Source organism: Lottia gigantea (assembly GCF_000327385.1).
Source record: "Lottia gigantea unplaced genomic scaffold LOTGIsca_25, whole genome shotgun sequence".
Taxonomy (NCBI): Eukaryota; Metazoa; Mollusca; class Gastropoda; family Lottiidae; genus Lottia; species Lottia gigantea.
This window is the reverse complement of record NW_008708752.1, coordinates 993,176-1,014,992: the sequence shown is the minus strand read 5'-3', so window position 1 is coordinate 1,014,992 and position 21,817 is coordinate 993,176. Positions and strand designations below refer to the sequence as shown.

Genomic DNA, 21,817 nt, shown 5'->3' with positions numbered 1-21,817 from the left:
TTTGCGTACTAAAATATTTCTTAAATGTATTTATTTGAAGTAGTTCTTGATTTAATTAATAATTCTATTGGTTTTGAAGAAGAAAAGAGTAATTACACGATTGCATGTTCATTAAATACTTCATGAATTTATCATGTGGCTGTGTTTTTTTTATATACCAGAAATATTTTGTACGAAAGTTAAAAAAAAATTGTGGCGCATCATTATTGAATATAAACAGTGAAGTTCTGTGAAACCTTAAAATATTAGTCATTTTCACGAAAAGGTAAAGTTTGGGAATAAATTGGGTACTTTAAACACTGATTAAATGATTTCTAATATTAGCTTAGATAGTTGCCTAGTAAAGACCTCTCAACCTTTTGTTTTTGTTTGGTTCTATCTTCCGTTTTGTACCCTCTTCTCAACTGGTCTCTCTTCTTAGACTCTGTGACACACTGACAATGATCAATTTCCTGGTCCATATTAATACTCTTCTATTGGTAATATTGGTTGAGTATTGTTAATTAAGACTTGGTCCGATTAAAATAAAAAATAGTGGGCCGAATCGGTATAGGTCCGACACAGTAACGATCCCAGTTGGTAGTGTAATGAGTGGGCCGAAACGGTAACGGTCTGACCGGTCCTGATTCCACACAGGGTACTTCTGATTTGAATTGTTTACTTATCTATTGCAGGCTTAAAGATGACATTAATGGAGTTTTTTGGATGTGCTTTCATAGCATTTGGACCTCCTTTTGCAATGTTTATATTTACTATTGCTAGAGATCCTTTGAGAATTATTGTTCTCATAGCTAGGTATAACTTTATTTTAAAATTTTGATAGTAAGTTAAAGAATTAACGCATCACTATTTATGAGGATATCCTACAAGTCTTATGGATGGTGCTACAGAGTATGTAACAGATCCTTTATAAATCTCAAAAGACTTGGCAATGACATATTTCATTTCATATTCCTTATTTATGTACAGTTTTTGTACAGTTTAAAATGAGTCACTCAATATAAGAACTGATTGCCAACAATTCATATTAAATTATTAAATTTATTTGATTATTTCAGTGGATTTTTCTGGTTATTATCTTTGTTATTATCATCTATATTATGGTATGCAGTAGTACCACTAAGGACATCATTGGCATTTGGTTTGGTATTTTCTGTCATATTTCAAGAATTATTCCGCTTTCTCTTCTATAAACTCCTCAGGTAAAGTAACTACCCATTATTAATAATTGCATTAACAAAGGTAATCTTATGTCATATACCTTGAGAGATAGCATAGCATTATCAGATTATTATATTAGAGAATTAAAGGGATTGTAAAGAGGTTTTCTAAAATTGTATGTGATACAAGATTGCAAGCATATTTTGCGATCAGGATGAAATTTGTTTTTTCATGCAATATTTTTCATAAGAAAAACACAGAAATATATTAATCTTTGCTTATACCCTTGTATATATGTGGACTCTCTTAATTTGTTTGAATTGTTAGTATTGTGTAGTGTAAAAATAACTTTGTGAAAATCTTTTGTAGGAAAGCAGATGAAGGTTTAAAGAAAGTGAGTCAGAATGTACCTGATGAGCATATTACACCTAAAGATATCAACAATAAACATATAATGGCTTATGGTAAGATGATATGCATCGAGCCTTCTTTTTTCAGAAATATTATTGTAAACTTCCAATTACATTACATGAAAGCCTGCCTGGTCAATACTTATTTGTTCAAAAACTTATGTGTGAGTGAGAAAAACTGAAAGTAGACTACAACTGGAAAGGATATAACTATTTGCACACTTTTTCTACCTTATTTAGACCTTTTCAAAAAATGTCAATTTTGGACAATTTTTAGACAGAAAAAAGGCATGCAAAAAGTAAAAGGAGGGGAGGATATACCACGGACTACATCTACTTTGGTATATAATCATTAATCCAGAATTTCCTTATGATCTAAGGCCTTCAGTTAATACATGTGGAATTTCTAATATTTCAGTATCTGGATTAGGATATGGTATTTTAAGTGGTGCTTTCTCAATAGTCAATGTATTGGCTGATATGGCAGGACCTGGTACTATTGGTATTAAAGGAGATTCCCACTTTTTCTTCTTAACCTCAGGTCAGTGTAGTGGAATGTTTTCGAACAATAATTGGACAACCGAAAGTAATTGCAAAGGGGTTTTCTAACCATTTTATGGTTAATTTGCAAACCCTTTGAATACATGTAAGCTTCTCTTATCAATGTCAACAAACTAAAAACTTACCATCCTTGATTAAAATGTCCTTTAATTGTAGAGAGCAAATGTTGAAATGCCTACAACTTTTGTGGTCTTTTATTCTAGAGAGTTGCAGACGGCAGACACTGTTTATATGAGTTACTATTCTCAGATATTTTGTTTCTTTTTCAGCATTTCTAACTCTATGTTTTATCTTACTACATACTTTCTGGGGAGTGATATTTTTCAATGCTCTAGATAGAAAGAGATATATATTTGTAGCTGGAGTAGTGGCTAGTCATATGTTAGTTTCTTGTTTGGTGAGTTTATTTACTGATATTATTCAAATAAAATATCATGGCTATTTTCTAAGAATATTTAATCATTTGGTACTTTTATCAAGTAATTTGTAATGTTTAGTTAAGAAAAATATTTGTGTATGTCAGGGCTCTATGATACGATTCAAACAAATATACCGTCTGCTTTTATGAAGGTAGAATAGGTAGTAATTTGTTTGTGCATGAATTTGAATTAAACACAAAATTCACTCATCCTTTTCAGACTTTGTTCAATCAACAAGTGAAGAGTGCAGAAGGTGAAGAATTCCACACCAATGAATCCTACTATTTGATATCTCTAATAACAGCTTATGTAGTCATGATTGTCATGGCTTTCTTTGCTTTCATAACTGCTGGTGGCTCGTTCAAAAACATTCATACTGCTTTTACTTGTCGTAAAGGACGTTATGAAATGGACTAAACAATTCTGCAGAACAAAAGTTGGAATGCTCTCTTTGTGTCATTTCTAAATCGATTTTTCATTCATGTTTTATTGTTGTGCATCTTCACAATGTCAATCTGTTTTTGCTTGCTTACAATCCAATCAAATCTTTGCATTTAAAAATCATTGCAGTCAAGGTAATAGACAGTTTGTAAAAGCTTGACATTGTAAAGATGATTGTTATGTTATGTTATGTTAATCAAATCACAAATTTGTTCAGTACCGAGATAACAATTTTTTATATAGCATCATGAGATATTGAGGAATTTTTATAATGATCCTGCATTCCATTTTCAAAAACAATTGTTGGGTAGAAGAAGAAGAATTGCTATTATAGACATTAGCTTGTTTATATTTTCATTCATTAATTTCAAAAGATATTTTTGACTCCCACTGGTCATTTCAGGCAAAAAGCATATTTTTTGTACCTTACCAATTAAGCTTAAGCATGTTTTGAATCAGCCAGAATGTGCTCAAAAGATGGACATAGTCAGCTTTTGCCACTAGTTTTAATGTTTGATTTAATGAAGGCTCTCATTAGTTAACTGACACAAAACACAGTCCACTTCCAGATATTTATTATTTTGTATATACATTTATTGTATTTTTTTGTATATAATATTTGATGTAAAAAGTGATTCTGGTTCATAGAAATAAAGATTATTTAAAAATAATTATTAACATGCTCACTTATAGTTAAAGTTCTTGAGATAAAATTAGCCTGGCTGACATTCATATGACAGTTTCGTCACTGTTTCTTAAAAAAAAAACACTTGAGATCAGATACGTATTCTGCATCAATCTACTAAACAAAGCAGGACCTCTTACGCTATCAGGGGCTTATCTATAAAATGGCCGAAGGAGTAGGGGGCATATTGTGGTCTGCGTCCAGTTTCAGTAAGTCACGTGATGTAAACAAACGGGAGACAACTTCAGAAAATATTTTAGTAAGTTCATGTCGCAAAATCACTAAAATGCAATAAGATGGGTTTGGTATAAAGATCCATTTACAGAGGAAAGAAAAAATAACCCTGTCTTTGTTATTGTGCTATGTGTTAGATGGTAAAAAAAAGTGAGAGAAACGATGCAAAACTTAAATTAAAAAGTAGAAATATGAAAAAGATGATTGGCTACAGACAACAAATAATTCTTTGACAAAGTCTTTACAATCTCTATTAAAATCAATTCATTCAAATCGGATTTTCTATTTCACAGAAACTTAAAATGGATACAATAACAGCAGCTGAAGAAGAAAATGTATCCAATAGTTTAGAAGAAAATACCACAGCTCTGATGAATAATGTAGTTTATAAACGACAACAGTCTTATGAAAATTTTGTATCAAATTTCACTTATTTAACCCATGGTACAATGATTTACACTTTTACACTTTTATAGGCGTTTTTGAAGGAATATTATGTTTGTCATATTGTCTTAACTAGCTAGCTTGTGAATTTGCTTTACACATCTTAGTCCAATTATGTCACTCCAATTTCCAAAGTGGTCGTCTTAATGAGAATCATATCAGTAACTAGCTCTTGACAGTTTGGATTCTAACATTTTAGATGATATAAACTTTTCTTTTATCAATTAGGGTCTATTCTTTTTTATCTTATTTTTGTATCTGTAAAACAGATTTACATCATTTGCATGCTTGATGTCGTTATGGCCCCGCAAGTCTTACATTTGTTTCAGATGATATTGTGAAAAGTGAGGAAAAGAAATTATCAAAAAAAGATAAAATAGTAGAAGATAGAAACCCGATTAAATCTGATGATGTCAACAAAACATCTAGCTCTACTCAGTTAGAGATGAATGAAACAGTACCTAATGTAATAAATGAGGATGAACTGGAAGAAGAGGTATGAAATTCGTGAATATAGTTATAGTTATTTCCAAAATGTGGTCTAACAGAGATTTGTTTCAATGAGGCAGATTTTCAAATTGAGAGGCCAATTTTCCCTCAATAGCATTCTTGACAATAAAAATGGTTTCACCCTCAAGAAAAAAGTTAGTGCTGAGACATGCACAACACAAATGAAGCTTTGCCATTGGCTGCTAACTGAGACGGCCCTAATAGCCTTTGTTTTTACTTAAAGCTAGATTGTATCAACTGGCCATGTTTTCACTTAAAGCTAGATTGTATCAACTTGTTTAAAAGTAAATTGTTAGTGGTAATTTGAAACCTAAGGATTATAGCAATTTAATTCAATAAGTAAACTTACTCTCCTATATTTACTTCTGGACACCATATTGTAAGTTAATGAAATCTTGCAGGCATTAGGTGAAGATATAAAAATTCATACTGATGAGGCAGAAGAATCAAATAAATCCAAGAGAAACTTTACAAAGGTGAGAATTGAAAGTTGGAGTGAATTTAGCAGACACTTTGTATTGAATATCAAGGAGTGATATGCAGCATTGTGACTTAATCTTGATATGAAATGAACAATAGTTAGAAAAATGAAATTGGCAGATATTTTACATATCCTTGCTATAGATCCTTAAACAGCTGATAATGAGGTGGACAATTGTATGTATATTGTTAATAATAATGCCATAATAATAATCAAATAAATAATTATTTGTACTGTATAATGTTTTATGATCTTTATTTTTACAAATATTCTCCATGAATAAGTTAATTAAATCTATTTTCAGTTTGATAATTTTGTTGATAATGAAGATAATGATAATGATGATAATGATGATGATGCAAGTGATATTGGATCTGGTTATTTAGCAAGTTTTCATGAATCAGGTGAACTTTTTTCATATATATATTTTAGATAAACTACAGAATATCTAGAGCTTTATGTTAATCATCTTTATTGTACCCCACAACTATTTTAATATTAATCATTTTTATTGTACCCCACAACTATTTTAATATTAATCATCTTTATTGTACCCCACAACTATTTTAATATTAATCATTTTTATTTTACCCCCACAAAATGTATATTTCAGATTTAAAGGCTGATAGTGAGATATTCAAATCCACAGATCAATCAAAACAGACGCAGAAAGAACCAGCTTACAAAATTGTCAATCAAAATTCAGTTCCATCAGATCTAGATTGTGACATCAAATTAGCAGATTGTCCATTTCAACCTGATGAAAATGGATTCCTCCTCAATCCTGGGGAAGCTGAAAGGGAGGTAACCTCTAGAGATTTAAGCAGCCTACAACACACTACATATTTAGAATACTCCTGTAAATATGCAGAGTCAGTTGACCAAACAACAGAGACAGTTGATCAAACAGCAGAAGAAAGTGACAAAATAGTAGAAGTGAATACATTAGTAAGTGTAGAATTAATTTTTCAAATTTAACATACTATTTTTACCAATATTTTCTCAGTGACTCAATTTCTCATTTATTTTACTTTTCAGCCATGTACCAATGAAGTTGAGGAATTTAAACTAGATGTCAACTTTGACTATGATAATATAGTATTAACACCGAAATATACCCACCAAGAAATGAACTATTTAAACAGTTTTCGAGAAAACGCTGAGAAAAGTTCTTAGTGTAGTGTTAAAAAGTTCTCATAAATGTTTTCAAATTTACATTCCATAGGTCCTGTGCAAAGGCATTTTTTTTTCATTTGGCCTCCTATCTCTATGTCACAAAATCTCAAAAATACAACGTGTTGTTGCTCCCTCTGCATTCTAATAGTGAAATAAGAAGAGTAGAAAAGTAGACCTTAGTAACATTTCTGGATAGTTGTCATCCAAAGTACTGATAAACTGAGAAAATGTATGGAATATTTTGAGCACCATAGGATATTTACTGGAACAATACACTGAATAGACTGGAAAAACTTTCTTAGCTGTAACTCACATGTCTCCGTCCATTGTCACTATAAATTGTTAAATTGTAATTTATTCATTTTATAGCTTTTGTTAAATGTGTTATAGTAATAAAATTTGGTTGTGCCAATTAAAATCATATTTTTGAACATTGCCTTTTTTTAAAGTGGGAAAGAGGGCTGCATTTCCTATCAAACTGTCTTCAAAATAGATATTTAGGCCTATAATATCGTAAACGCATTAACATTTAACAGAATAAATGTGCTTTTCAAAAGTTATGAGAACATTGAATCCTAACTTTTGTAAATGTCTGATTTCGATCCCAAGATTGGACTAATTTCATTGTTGAACTAAGCAAGAAATTTATAAGCTAAAATATGTAGGTCAAATATGCATCTTTTATCTTAGTACGTAAAGCTCCATAATTCTCCCAACATGGTCTAACTATTTCGGATTATTCCTTAAATAGAGTTACTTCCCTTTAAAAATGGCGGAATCACAACGTTACGAATTTTGACTCTGGGACTATTGCATTTTAATTACGATCCTTTTCGAATGTAAAATGAACGGTAGGAGAATTTTAGAGTAACTTTCAATTTACAGAACATAATAAAATGAATCGTAACAAATTAACTTGTCGGTGACAGAATCTGCAAGAGAAATGTCACCTCCGGAAGTGAGATGTCATCGTGACCTCGTCTCAAGCCTATAGAAAAATAGTCCGAAAGTTTTGATTTAATTGTATGAAAGCTTAAATTCTTTTCATTTTTGTCGATTTTCTAATATTTGAAAAATAATATTGTTTCACCTGTTATTAGATGTTTATTGGATTGTTGTGAGATTTTCAGTTCTACTTATTTTAGACATAGAAACAGACATTATAACTCTTTTAGAGTGTTTAAAATGTCAACAGAATAATCCTAAATCTTTGTGTAGAACATTGATGACATTATCATCTCTTTTAACAGACAATGGTGAGTATCATTTCTCATTTTTCTTCTTATATGGTCACTTGAAATTACTTGGTGCAATATAAGAGGTTTCATTCAATTTTGATGGAAGATGGTAGGCCTACTCTTGGGAAAGCAAGTGTAGAATGTAGAAATTTTGACAGGACAGATAACAACATTGGCCTACTCTTTGGATCTTCAACATGCACAGATCTTAGAACACCCACTGATGCTGCTTCTAATATTTTCTTTACTTCTGGTACTCTATAAAATTTCCATTTGGCTGTTGTTTCTACTTTTATTTGACAAGGTTAACCTAAGTTTTTAGTAGTTACCATGTTTCTTTTTTGGTTGGTTTTTTTAGAGGAGGCTAAAGATGTATTTAGAGAAGAGAATGGAATTCAGTTTGTGTTTAAATTAATGACCAAAGCTTGTACACTAGAATTAAAACATTCAATTATGTTCTGTCTGGCTTGTGCAGTTGATAAAAACGGTGAGTTAAACGTTTACTCCTTTGAATGATACAGAATCTCATTTTAGGTCACCCAATTTTGTAATTTTTTTTTCGTGTGAACTTATGATTTGAGACATTTATCTGTTTTGTCTTTGGGATTTTCTCAAACTTAGGATGATCTTTTTTTTTCAGTTCTATCTCAAAGTGTAGTGAATAAAAGAGAAATATTTGATTATTTACATCATATATTGAAAGATAGTGGTAATGATAATGAGAAAATACAACAAACAGCTATATTTCTATTATTATGTATTGTAGCAAGTAATAGTAAGTATTGAATAGAATATAGTTTTATTTTTTTGGTCTCTCAGCTGATTTTACAATTTACTAAAAATAGTACTGTCAACAGTTGATCAAAGATATCAACCAAACCAACCAAGCAAAAGATATTTGGGCAAGTTTTGGAAGGCTCTAAGCATAAACACTATAATGTAAATCTCTAAAAAGAAAATATACACTGCATGGTATGTACTTGTCTGATGATGATTTCAAACTTAAGGATACTTTTGATAAACAGTTATAGAGTTATTGCCCTTGATATATATATAAAAAAAAATTCAACATTTGTTGAATAGCAGATGTATAATTCTTACAAGATGTTGTTGTTTTTAGGTGTAGGTCAGAGTCTAGCAAATGAAAGTCAGTGTATAGATGATCTTATAATGATATTTAGGTGAGAAACAATCAATATCCATCTGCTTTAGTTTACAAAGAAAATGACAGGCAACAAAAATCCTCCCCAATTTTACAAATGAACTCTTCCGATCATGCCCGTTTCTAGAACGCATGTAGGGAATAGTTCAATAAAAAGTATCCAGCCTTTAAATGTATCATTTAACCAATGTTTCTGATAATAAAAGGTTGAGTTCAAATATCGGAGGAGCTTACATGGAAAAGGCATCTTCTTGATCAGATAAGATAATAAACCAAGGCTCTGTGTACTACTGGTTGTACGCATTAAAGATCTCTGCAGAAGTTGGCAATAAAAAAAGAGTAGAATTATCTCTACATTATTGCAAAATTTTGAAATCCCACAAGACAAACCTTGATTATGAGCAGGAAGAGTTTCTTTTTATTCTTTTCTATTGATATTTCATTTGGTGTGAATTTGATATTATAACTGTTCATTTGATTTCAGAAAACTATTAGAAAATACAGCTAAATGGAAGACAAGTTATAAAGGTTTATGGTGTAGTTTAAATAGTGCTTTAAGTATATGTGTTAACAACCCTCAAAATGGTAGGTTTTATTATTCAGATTGGTGAGGGCACAAACTTTGTTTGTTTTTTCCTATTTTAAGCTTAGAAAAAAGACTGACTTGGCAAAAGAGAAATCTCATTATAATGCAGATTTTGATGTCCATCTGTAATCTGACGTCCATTGTAATGCAACAAATGTCCTAAGGCATTGAACTATTCAACCAATGAAATATAAATGACTATTATCAATCCTTTCAACAGTGTTTTTGATTGGTTACAAATTACATAATTTTTTTATATTATATATTTAGAAGAATATTGTCAGATCATGGATAACAAATGTAGTAACCAACAGATCTACATTTTTATAAGGTTGGCAAGAGAGCTTGTTGATATTTTATGAAAAATTATAGCTTAATTGAGTAATACAGCAATTGTGTACTCTATGCATAAATTATGTTAATTTGTATTTTGCAGATTCTAATCAAAGAAAATGTTGTATATTATTTCCACAAGCATTTAAATGCTTATCTGAAAATAATGATCCTGATATCCTGCGTCCTGTCTTGGCTTTGTTAGGATTGTCAGTGGCTAATAACGGTAATAGGATTCTTTTATTTTTGGTGCTCTTATTGTAGATATATAGCAGGCAGAGTCAAATATATTTCTACATTGTATGATGATGACATCATGCTTATCATTTAGCAATGTTCATGAACATCTATTTTCAAAAACATTTTGTGGTAACTCTGTGCGTAATAGGAAAAATCTTGTATTCGTATACATTGCATTACCATATGAATGATTTTCCTTCAGAAAATATTACACTTTCTTGAAAATGATTAGAAATTTGATCTTTTTTCTTCAGGCTGTAATCAAGATATAGTAAGAAGATGTGGTGGTATAGAAGTTTTGATATCACAAATCAAGATATGGATACAATTAGTTCATACTGATTGTGATTATCTTTCATTAGCTGTTAATGGTGTGGGTACATTAGATTCTTGTATCTCAGATAATGGTGAGTTAATTGAGATTTACTTGTACTAAAGTACGTATGACTCTTACATGGAAATTAAACATGCAGACGTAGTTTATAACCATTTTGAATTTCTACTTCAATTGTGCGACCTAATAAGTCAAATTTTTGTCACATTTAAAGCCATTTCTAAACCTTCGAAGGTTTTGCTGAATTGTTATGGCCTTTTTCCAAAATCGACTTATTAAGTCAAGGAATAGATTAAAATGGTTGTAAACTACATTCATGTGTGATTTTTCCATGTTAGAACCTTACATAGTTTCGTATCCTGTGTCCCTTGATGAGTAAATTGTGATAATCATGATCATGATGTTTTCTTAACTGTGATGACAGTGTGGTATCTTGTGTCTTGTATTCTTGTAAATTCTTGTAAATTCTCAGATGCCTGTTTATAGATGAAATTATGAGGTATTGCGATGTTGTATTTTTCAGATGAAAATTGTAAAGAGATGGTAGAATTGAATGGTATTGATGTATTATTTTTGATATTAAGTTATGATGAATTAGATAGTATTGAGAAATTACAGATTATATTGACTCTAGGTCATTGTTTAGATGATAATACAGGTATTGTTTACATATTGTTGTCATTAACTACAGCAAGTTATTTCAATGAAATTTCTTGTCGAAAAAAAACAAAGAACTATTGTGTTAAATGGACAAAACTCAAGAATTCAAACCTGTGCAGTCACTGTTCCTTATTACGATGGAAATTTCCATAACATAATATGTGTTCTACATTTTACAATACCCAAATTTACCATTTATTATATGTTATTATAGGAAACAGATATATAATGAAGACAAGAGAGAAAAATATACTTATACAGATTTTAACACAAACACAAGATGAAGAATTAATGAAAGCTGTAAAATATGTCTTACAGATTGGAGATAAAGGTAAATAAACCTCATCCACATATAAACCGTTTATTTGAGGACAATTTCTGTTGGAATTTTAAACCTCTTGTTGGTATTTGACATCACCTAGATCCCCGGTTCTCAACCTGGTGTGTGGCACTAGGGTGTCAGGGGTGTGGCCAACTGGTGTAGGAGTAGAATTTTATTTTGAATTGAGAGAGCACCTCACATCAACACATGCTGGAAAATGTGGATGTGGGTGTGAAAGGCCCAGGTGATTGCTCCAGGGGTGTGAAGGCTGAAAAGGGTTGGGAACCACTGACTTAGACTATAACAACCATTTAATTTGCTTGATAACTGATTGTGATTTTGGTACATCTTCAGTAACCTGTGAAGGAGAGGCTTTCTTAGTTCCTTGTTTTGATTGTTGCAAAACTAGAAACATGTTTGAAATAGTTAATAAAATATATTCAACTCATTTATTTGTCTCTTAAGCTTCTTACTCAATACTATTTGATTTTATACAGGAATTTCATCTACTAAAGAAAAGAATACACAAGACACAACAGATAAGTAAGTACTAGTACATGTACTTTAATGTGCCTTTTAAGAGCTTATAACAAGATATGATTCACAAAAACACTTCAAGCAATTTCTAGTCTTGAGAATGATTCAATACAAACTTAACTGATGTAGTCAGTATGCTATTTAGTTTTAAATCTATTCAAAAACGATAATCATTTTGAAAATGTGAAAACGGCAATAAGGTGCTCATAGCTACAACAAAATATGCTGGAACCAATGACAGTTTTCTGATTTCCATAAGAATGGTAACTTTTTAGAGAGCCAAAATTGTTATTAATCTATAAAATGTAATTTTTTTTCAGTGATCCAAACACAATAATTCTGCAGAAGATAGCTGAATTATCTAATAAACTAGACTGTATGGATACAGAGATTAAGAGTAAACAAAGTGAAGGTATTGATATAGAGTATTGGATGAATAGAAATAATAATAGATGTAATGATACAACTGTTAATAAAAGTGTAAGTTCCTTAAAAATATTATTTGTCTTCTGCTTATTTGAAGATTGTTGATCAAACATATTTTCTAAATAATGGTTGGTAGATGACAAGTTAACGTTCCCTTCCAGCGGATGTTGATATCGCAAACTAAGTAGTTGTTGGTAGTCGTAGTAGTCGATAGTTGGATTAGTTTTTTTTTTTCTAAATGATATTTGTAAAAGTTTTTATGCCTGTTGAAGTCAAAATAGTTGTTAGAGATTAGTAATAGTTACAGATAAGTATGTGATTACAGATAATACTAAGAGATTCAGACAGTACTGTACTCATACAACCATGTAAATACAGAAAGCTTTAATACTGTATTGTTCACAATTCAGAGTGAAACCCCTCCAGAATACAGCTTCTTCTCCCTCAACCTGCAGAAGTCCCTGCCAAATCACTGTGTATTCTATTGAAAGATATTAATTAACCATCTTAACTGCAATCCTCAAAGTCTGATCAAATTTGTTAATCTTTGAAACCTCTCAAAACAGGCAGACTATGCTCAATAAAGTTTTCTTTTTCAGTTTGAGAGCCCAAGACAATTTGTAACCGAGAAAACTCAACTCAAAATAGATTCTTTTAAACCTGATCATGACACATCATTGTTAACCAACCATTCTATACAACCATCAAAAGATGATGTTGACATTTTTACCAAGTTCACCAACTTCTTACGATCCAGTTTCAACCAGTCAAAAGCAGATGATTCTGGAAATGTGGAGCAATCAAAACAAGACAGTTACCATACGTCTATTTTGGTTACACATCCACAAATAAACCAATACCAAAAGCATTTTAGACCACCAGCAGATCCTAGACAGTCTACTCTGGATACTTTATGTTCCTCAGATTTTATTGAAAAAACACAAGCACATTACAGTTTAAATGAAAAAAAAAATAGAGTAAACTCAAAATCCAAGAATGAATTCAATATTACAGCAGATAATCTGTGGAACCCAGCCAAAGTTTGCTCCCCAGACCTAATTTTGACAGCTCATGAGAGATGTAACACCACTGCTCAAGCAGGACATTCAAGGAGAATTTCTACAGAAATGGGTTTGCATGGTAACAAAGATCAACACAGAAACTTGTCCGTGTCTTACCTCAAGTCACCTGTGGAGAACTGGCCAAGTCATATTAATGACACAACTCATCAAGGTATTCCCAAAGAAAGCTCATACAACTACAGGAACAACTCCACTGCCTTAGCAAGCTGTTGCCAAGACCACCATGACCAGAGGCAACTCACCCATGACAGATCAAAACCTGAAAACCATAGATTGTCTTTATATAACCAGTCCATTCAACATTGCTGCCATTCCACTCCAAAAGAAAACAGGTTTGAGGAACAGAAACAACAGTGTGTTCATCCAGAATTGTTGAAGATATCTACTGAGTCACCTATTTATCATGTAACAAGTGCAGTAGAGGCCAGTCATATTTCCATGATCAATATGTCAACCCAAACTCAGAGTAATATTACTGCTGATGCTGTGGTAGAAGATCCAGAAAAATGCTTCGCTGTACCAAATAAGAAAAATTTGTCAAAGTCAAATATGACAACCCAAACTGAGACTGCTGAAGATTCTGGGAGACCTGTTAATGTTGAACTGATGACTGTTGAGTCTAACCATCAACAAACTGAAAATAAGAATAGTGCCCTGATAAAAGATAGTAGCTCACAGACATCTAATGATATTGATGTTCAATGTATGATCAAGGATAGTTTGGGTGATGGAGAAATCTTTAAAAGTATTAAAGATAAGGAGACTTTGTCTAAAAATATCAATTCTGACCTTGGAGATGATAATGCTCTTGATGGCTTCTCATTAATGGATTTGTTTGATGGTCCAAAGGATTCATCCAAGACTTACAAACGGCAGCCCTCAAGAAGATTGACTATAAGTGCCAAAGAGAATGCAAAAACTGATAAAACTCAACCACAAAATCCTAAGAATAAATTTTCGAATGTGGATCTGATTCAAGCAATTTCAGAAGCCTCAACTGAAAAAGGTTCTGAAACATTTGTCAAACCAAATGTACCAGCCATTAGAAGGCGAATCCGCCACACACCTAGTTTAGGCTCCTCAGTAAGCAGTCGTCCATCTTTGAAACAAACTGTCCAGGATATAAAACAGATGGAAAATGAAGCTGAAAGATCCCCAGAGGAAAATTTTAGAGCCCTTTCTTGTCCTTCCCCTGCACTCTCTGAATTTGACTTCACTTTGGTGCAGAAGGCCAAGACTGGTAATTATTGTCAACAAAAGAAAACCGAAAGCACCAAACAAACTGAATCACACAGCTCAGGATTAAACAGTGCTGGTACAAGCTCACCAGCAACAACATCATCAACACCAATGTCTGTTAATTCTGCATCAAAGTTTTCAACAGAGCTAGAGTTTGAAAGGGACTCCTCTGGTATGTATAATTTCGTGGCATTCAATCAAAACACCAAAATTCAATCCACTCTTCTAGCTGCCTTTTGACTGAAATCCAGTTTGAACTGAAATCCAATCTTTCATCTTCAATTGAATCCCTTGACTGCAATTCAATCCAGTCATTTACTCCAATTCAGTCCTCCAACTACTGTTCAATCATTTAGCTGTTCACCAATCCTAAAAAGGGAAACTGTATGCAATAACCCTTTAACCCTTAGACCCTTAGAAGAATATAGATTCTTATCAATCTGCATATTTTGTAGATGATGAAAATCTGAATGCAAAAAAGATGTCACCATCTAGTGGACAACATAAATCTAGAAGAAAATGTCCAGGTAAAATTATAAGAGTAATATAACTGAAATTTAAGGACCTGATTTAATGTCTGATTAGTTGCTTTGGGTCTTTGACTTCCTCCATCATTTTGAACTGTTGCTTCAAAATCATCTTTACAATGTCACGCTACTATGAACTGTGTCTAATTCTTGACTGCAATAGCTACCTTGCTAATATCACTGAATGCAGCAATTTAAGTAAATTGTAATACAGCCACTCAGTTTTTGTAGATATAATTGGATTATTGCAGGATGTCAACCAGTAGAAAGTGGTGTAGTGCTCAATAGTAGAACATACAATATAATCTTAGAATCAAGTCAGTACACTTGCCAGTATCATAGAGAATTACGTCAATTGGAGAGAGATTATATACACAGTATTAAATTAGAGCAGCAAGAGAAGACCTTTTCTCGACCTCAATACAGACAGAATGTTGATGCATCTAAAGATGTTGTTCAAGACAAGAGAAGAGTCTATGACTTCTCCAGTTCAGACAGTGGCTCTAATAGAAAGGTAGGAACAGATCCTAACCTCCTATTATATTTTTCTCCACCTGAGGTCAAACAAAACCATGCAGTGTGCAATGAGGAAAATTTGTCAACGGCACTTTTCTAGTCCTGTTTGATTTTCAACTGTTGAGGGATCTGTAACGTGCACAGCCTGTAGCACTCAGGGTCTCTGTTTAGCTTGATTTCTGCTATCCATAACACTTTTCAGATTATAAATCCAGCATCTGTTTCTCATGCAATTCAACCATAACTGACGTTGTTTAGATTGTTGTCATCTCTATTTCAGATTTCTCCTCCAAATTCTAGTAGGTCCATAAGTAATATATGCAGATCTAAAACCTATGAAAACCGACCAAGAAGAAGAGAAAGAATAGCTTATACTGAAGATGAGATAGCCAACCTGGTAGATGGTGTTAGTACTATAGGAAGATACTGGAATCAAATATTAGTCACCTACAAGTTTCACCCATCTAGAACAGCTGTTGATCTTCAAAAAAAATATAAAAGGATGCAGGTATATTTTGATAAAATATTTCATACTTAGGTTTATCAATTGTTATTTTATTGGGAATCATTGAGCAGAATCAGCTGATGATCAAAATGAATAGCATCTTATTAATCTTGTATTAATGGATTGAGTGGTTAAAATAACGCTTTACCAACTGAGAGCTCATTTTCGCCCATCCCTGACAAATTTCATTAAATGTATCTTCTATGTTTCGGGACTTAAGGAACTTTCTAAGTTATAACAGCTCAATAGGAAGAGCTTAACTTAAAGTTTAAGGTATGTTTCCTTTCAGAAAATAGATAAGAAGGATAAAGAAAGACGTAAACCAAATCAATTTAGTATGTGTGAGGAGAGAAGATTAAGACGTGGTATAAAAGTATTAGGGTATAATTGGAAAGGTATACTCAATAGTTATAAATTCTCTCACGGAAGAACATCAGAAGATCTCCGCAATAAATGGAGAAATTTGAATAAACTTCATAAAGGAGACAATTAGATTTGAGAATTGTGGATAATCCCATCCATACCTTGTTGATTTTATCCTATTACTGTTTGTATTCTTTCAAAATATTCACTTACCAGCTGAGAAAACTGAATTTCAGGTATGTGTATCACTTTTCATAATTCAATCTGATGTCCAGTTCTTCTACAATTGAACAAAAATGGAAAGTTTAGATTAGAGAACTAGACTTGTATTGAATTATGAAAAGTTTTGGGGCTGAGTCTTAAAAGAGTGGTTCAAGTTGTCTTAAGAAAGTTGGTCCGAGTTGACTTAGTATTGACCTATGTCCTGTACCTTTTTACTCAGCTGGTAGAATCTTCTAGTATTTTAGCATTCAATTATGTGACTTCCTACTTAAATATAAGTTGGAATTTTAATTTATTTTGTTATTCATGTTTATGATCATGTTTGTTAAGCAACTTGCAAATGTTAATTTATTCTAAGTTATTAATTATTTATTGTTGCATTATTCTAATAACTTGTTAAAATATTTGTTATGATCTAAATTTGTTATTGTTAGTATTTATTATGTGTTATGAATAAATCTAAAATTGAGTCAAAGAGTCAAAGACTCTTGATATCTAAATCTGTTCTGCTTTGCTTTATTCATGCTGGTATATTTAATGTGCAGTTCTAACTTGGACTTGACAAAGAAATTTTACCAGAACAACAATTCAGATGACAGATTTAGCAATATGAATGGTGGCAAAGAGACAAACCAAGATCATTGTGAAAGAACATCATTCAATATTTAAAAAAATACTTTAATGGTACAAGATTAGAATATAAACATTGGTATATACACATGCAATTAATTCAAATAGACTGAACAAGCAAGTGCTCTGAATCACTGTTTCACATAGAATAAAAATATACAAAGTAAAAACTTTTCATTGTGCGAGTATTACTAGAAATAAAGGTAATGCACGTAGTTCAATACAATCCTTAGTTCATAAAGGAAAAGAAAATATTTTTACAGTAGTGCAAACTTTGAAAATCGTCATTTCATTTGCGTTACAGTCACTCAGTCACAATTGTTTCAATGTATTGGGTCATGCTGATTTGCATTTTAATTAAGATTGTCATAAGACACAGATAATCATAAACTTAAATTGTATCATTAGAAACTATCATTAATTAATATTATCAAATGTATATAAATATTGATTTCATTCATCAATTTATAAATCATAAATAATGACTCATTGACTGTGGACCTAATCTCTTTAATATTGCACAGTTCATAAATAAAACTTAAAACAAAGAAAATCTTCTATGCAATTGGGACCTTAAAGCACTTTTAAAAACAATCCACACTTCAAATAATAGATCAAAGTCACATCACTTGTAGGCAATCTTGGATGATGAAATAACTATATACATTTAAGATTTTAGCATTCATTTACTGTTTTTCTACAAAAATACATGTTATTTCTCTATTGTATAAAATGATAACATTCATGCCACTTTTAACCTTTGATTGGTTTACGGTACTACCAAGCTTTTGGCATTGTAAGTATGATCAAAGTTAAGTAAGAATTTACCCGTTGATATAAGGTTTGTTATATATAACCATTTGATTTCATAAGTCCTTAGATTATATAGATAAGATTATTATATTCATATATTTTAAAAACATTCAGAAAATATAAAGATTATGGAATGTTAATATACTGGATATAATTTGGCACATAAAACAGTGTTAAAATACAAGTATAACATGCATATAAAATTGGTCACTTTACCAGAAATCACAACATAACATCTAAAAGCTATCTTAGGAAAGTTAGGTTCTATAATGAATGAAACTATATTTGCTTCCATAAGAATACTCTGTAACCTTCTGGTTTAATGATGTTATAAAAGACCCTTACAACAGTATTTTCGTATGAGAGACTTCCACAGTCCCTTAGCCATGCAATAATATAAAACATTATGACCTATTCCAGCAGCATTTAAGGCTAATCATGTAATATATGTGGTTTCGAATACTAAAACTATAACTTAAAATCAAAACAAAGAGACAACTTTTACTTCGGTAAAAACTTTCAAAAGATAATTGATAAAAAAAATATAAGATATCCTAGATTTTCAGGCATACAAAAAGTTCTTCCATTTTTCATTTGAATTCACTGATGGAGATGGTGTAAAATTAGACCAAATAAAGGCTCAAGGCTCGGTATATCATAATATGGGAGGTAACTCTTAAGATCCATTAGCTGCAGCTGTGATTGATAATGTTGAATTATTTTTCTTATCAGAACTTTTCCATGGGTGTTCAACTGAAATGAAACAAAAGATTCTCATGATAGATAAAGTTAGAGAATCTTCTAAATATGCAAAACATACACTCTTTTTGCCTTCTTAAAATACTTTTGATAAAGTCAACCTTATTTGTAGGTTGTAATGGCCTGAAGCCTGTAAGGACATTTGGTATCAACTGATCATTGATCTTGAACCCAGTATGAAAACTAACAATACATGTACATATTCAAATCTCAATCTGTAAATCGAAGTCCAAAATCAAGGAAGTAGACATGAAAGCCTAAACACCATATTTGATCATTCCTAAAGAAAATGAATAAACAACTTGCTGAATCGTCCGAAATTTTTAGTCAGGAGAAAAATCAAAATCACTTGATAAGTTATTGTACTATAAACTAGAAGTGTAATATTCTGTGTACTAAAGTACCTACCTACAACTACAATGACTATGACAGCTATAATAGCTGCTATCACAAGAATTAATATACATGTCATTTTACAGTTCTGCCAGCATGCTTTACGTTTCAGTTTAGTTGAAGCCTTTCTGAATCCTATTGAACTAGAGCTAAGATCATCTGGAAATAAATCAAAGTTAGATTGACCAAGTAGTCTCTTTATTATACCATGTTTATATCGCATCATAGAAACAATAAAACATGACCTGAAATTTGCTGTTTCTCAGAGTTTCAAGCTATGCAATACTAAAAAACTAATCTATATCAGACTGTGTCCAATCTGAGGTTCAAAGAAAGGTCTTTTAAGACATAGCTGACTGAAATTCAAGCCAAAACCCTGAACAAGAACAAGTAGCATTGCTGTTATGAAATCGGGATTAAAATAAAGTTAGGAACCATTCATTACATAAGCTTATGCAACAGCCTGTCAAGCCTGTATGATATAGATCAAACTTTCTCATGTCATACCTGTTCTGTCCTGTAAATCATTGATCTTATCTCCTCTTTCTACAACCTTTTCTACATTATCTCTGAGTAGAGATGTCACTTCTGATACTTCTGTTTCCAGGTGACCTATTTTACCTCTACTACTATATCTACTCCTGTAATATTGTTTGAAAAATAGAAAAAGGGAATCAAAATTTGTAAATACATGTGAGAACTACCATCAAATTAAATTTTAAACCCCCAAATTATCCCACCTGGCTCATTCTAGGATAATCTAAGATAATTTTTGTATCATTAAGCGTTTATTCTTGTATATACAGTGGTGTAACCTATTTTCGTGGATATAAGGATTCAACACTGAATTTCGTCAAAGTTAAAAAAATGAAAAAAAAAAATTTATGTCTTAGATGTTTCCTCAGATATTCTACAAAATAATTAAAATTTGGTTTATTTCGATTTTCTTTATGAATCCTTCACTTTGACCCATATTTCATGAGCAACCAACTCGGCAACGGCGCCAGAATGTGTCACCTATTTTCGTGTACAATGTTTGATCTATAAATAAGTCTAGAAAAACACGTTGTATGGATACCAGGTGGTATAATTAACTTCTCTTAGTATTTATCTTTAATATCAATTCATTATAACTAGTGACAATTCTTTCAAAGAACCACGATTTTAAAAAAAAAATAGTGACTGACAAAATATGATAAGTAGCGTGATTATTGCTAAAAGTCACTGAAACAACATATGAATATGGTCCACTTTGTGTTCCATAGAAATTTTCTGCTGACACGGAATCCGCTGGTTGATCACGTGACTTCATTCGTTGGAATATATTCTAGCAGACGACACTTGGATTTCCGATTACCGCTTGGGATTATAAGGAAATTCGGCCGATAAAAAATGGTGACGTTTGGTAGTAAGTGAAATCCGCCATTTTGTATTTGTCAAAGTATACATTATTACACTTTACCTTGCTTGAAACTACTGGATTCATTCTACTAGCTGATATTGTAGAGAAAACCCATGTTTATCAAAACAAACTAATGCGGAGGTCGCGCAAGGTCGCTCATGTAAATTATTAATCATTTCCGGAAATCCACGAATAATAGGTTTCCACGAAATTAGGTTACTCGACTGTAATGCATTTTTTCCATCCATTTTTTTCCTTGTTGATGCAGGTCAGTGAGTCTTACATGCAAAAAGCATTGGACATCAAAAAAAAAAAAAGGGTGGGCCTTTGCTGCTGTCCTGGTAAAATGTCCCTTATTGCAGACTGAATGTTATTACCTCTCTTCAGCCCAAAGTGTAGCACTTCTAATAAGGACTAACATCGGACTCTGTTGTAATACATAAACTATTATAAATCATATAGTTTCAGCAACAAGCAAAGGCCTTCCATGACATCTTAGACTAGCTTACTTATTGTTAAAATTCATACCAACTTAAACATAATTTAAGAATTTCAGAAACAAATGCGCACAAGCCTATCCAAATTCAAATAGATGGCAAATACTTGAAAAAGTCAAAAAAATTGTCAACAAGAATCTTTTGATTTAATTAAATCGACCCTTTGTCGAATTAATTTACAAAAGAAAAAGTAATTTACATTTTGTCTTCTTTTCATAAAAACAATAATCTTCAGGAATAAACTTTGAAACCATCTGATGAATAATTTTAAGTGAACTTCTCTCACTTCTACTTCTTTGAGTTTGTTTACGTTTCTAACAATCACGTGCTTTTTGTCGTAAATTGGTATGATGTTGTGATTTATCTAATTTTATTTTACGATGAACAATTCTAATATATTAATGATATTTCCTTATTCTGATAGATAAGTCAATTTCAATGATTAGTGGTTGGATTTCTTGTGTTTTTTGGAAATATGTAATAATGTTTTACGACAATGACAATTCTTG

General features: G+C 31.6%; 4 protein-coding genes across 4 annotated transcripts; 3 read left to right on the top strand and 1 right to left on the bottom strand.

The window, feature by feature from the left end:
- Positions 1-682: 682 nt before the first annotated feature.
- On the top strand, positions 683-2,968 carry LOTGIDRAFT_116865 (hypothetical protein; the record flags this gene model as incomplete). Its single annotated transcript, XM_009055612.1, has 6 exons — positions 683-795; positions 1,059-1,202; positions 1,531-1,625; positions 1,990-2,112; positions 2,402-2,533; positions 2,811-2,968. 6 exons carry the CDS (start codon positions 683-685, stop codon positions 2,966-2,968), a joined length of 765 nt encoding a protein of 254 aa, XP_009053860.1.
- Positions 2,969-4,213: 1,245 nt separating this feature from the next.
- Positions 4,214-6,522, top strand: LOTGIDRAFT_160479 (hypothetical protein; the record flags this gene model as incomplete). Its single annotated transcript, XM_009055611.1, has 6 exons — positions 4,214-4,355; positions 4,685-4,851; positions 5,267-5,341; positions 5,651-5,750; positions 5,960-6,294; positions 6,385-6,522. 6 exons carry the CDS (start codon positions 4,214-4,216, stop codon positions 6,520-6,522), a joined length of 957 nt encoding a protein of 318 aa, XP_009053859.1.
- An 844-nt stretch (positions 6,523-7,366) lies between these two features.
- LOTGIDRAFT_160478 (hypothetical protein) lies at positions 7,367-16,722 on the top strand (the record flags this gene model as incomplete). The annotated part of the gene is made up of 17 exons (XM_009055610.1): positions 7,367-7,373; positions 7,668-7,778; positions 8,119-8,247; positions 8,401-8,535; positions 8,881-8,941; positions 9,407-9,507; positions 9,945-10,067; positions 10,336-10,488; positions 10,939-11,073; positions 11,290-11,406; positions 11,895-11,940; positions 12,255-12,414; positions 12,960-14,853; positions 15,137-15,208; positions 15,460-15,722; positions 16,005-16,232; positions 16,519-16,722. The coding sequence occupies 17 exons, from the start codon at positions 7,367-7,369 to the stop codon at positions 16,720-16,722; spliced, it is 3,939 nt and encodes a 1,312-aa protein (XP_009053858.1).
- A 751-nt stretch (positions 16,723-17,473) lies between these two features.
- LOTGIDRAFT_232043 (hypothetical protein) lies at positions 17,474-21,238 on the bottom strand. Its single transcript, XM_009055609.1, has 4 exons — positions 21,189-21,238; positions 19,917-20,050; positions 19,425-19,568; positions 17,474-19,010 (listed from the first exon to the last, which is right to left on the bottom strand). Exons 1-4 carry the CDS (start codon positions 21,230-21,232, stop codon positions 18,934-18,936), a joined length of 399 nt encoding a protein of 132 aa, XP_009053857.1. The 5' UTR covers positions 21,233-21,238; the 3' UTR covers positions 17,474-18,933.
- Positions 21,239-21,817: the final 579 nt, after the last annotated feature.

What these genes read in the sequence shown, in the direction of transcription:
- LOTGIDRAFT_232043 (XM_009055609.1), bottom strand. Translation starts at nt 21,232, where the DNA reads ATGTTAGTCCTTATTAGAAGTGCTACACTTTGGGCTGAAGAGAG. An exon ending in ACACTTTGGGCTGAAGAGAG is followed by an intron (nt 20,051 to 21,188) that starts GTAATAACATTC and finishes ACAATATTACAG; the next exon opens with GAGTAGATATAGTAGTAGAG. An exon ending in CATAGTCATTGTAGTTGTAG is followed by an intron (nt 19,011 to 19,424) that starts GTAGGTACTTTA and finishes GTTTCATTTCAG; the next exon opens with TTGAACACCCATGGAAAAGT.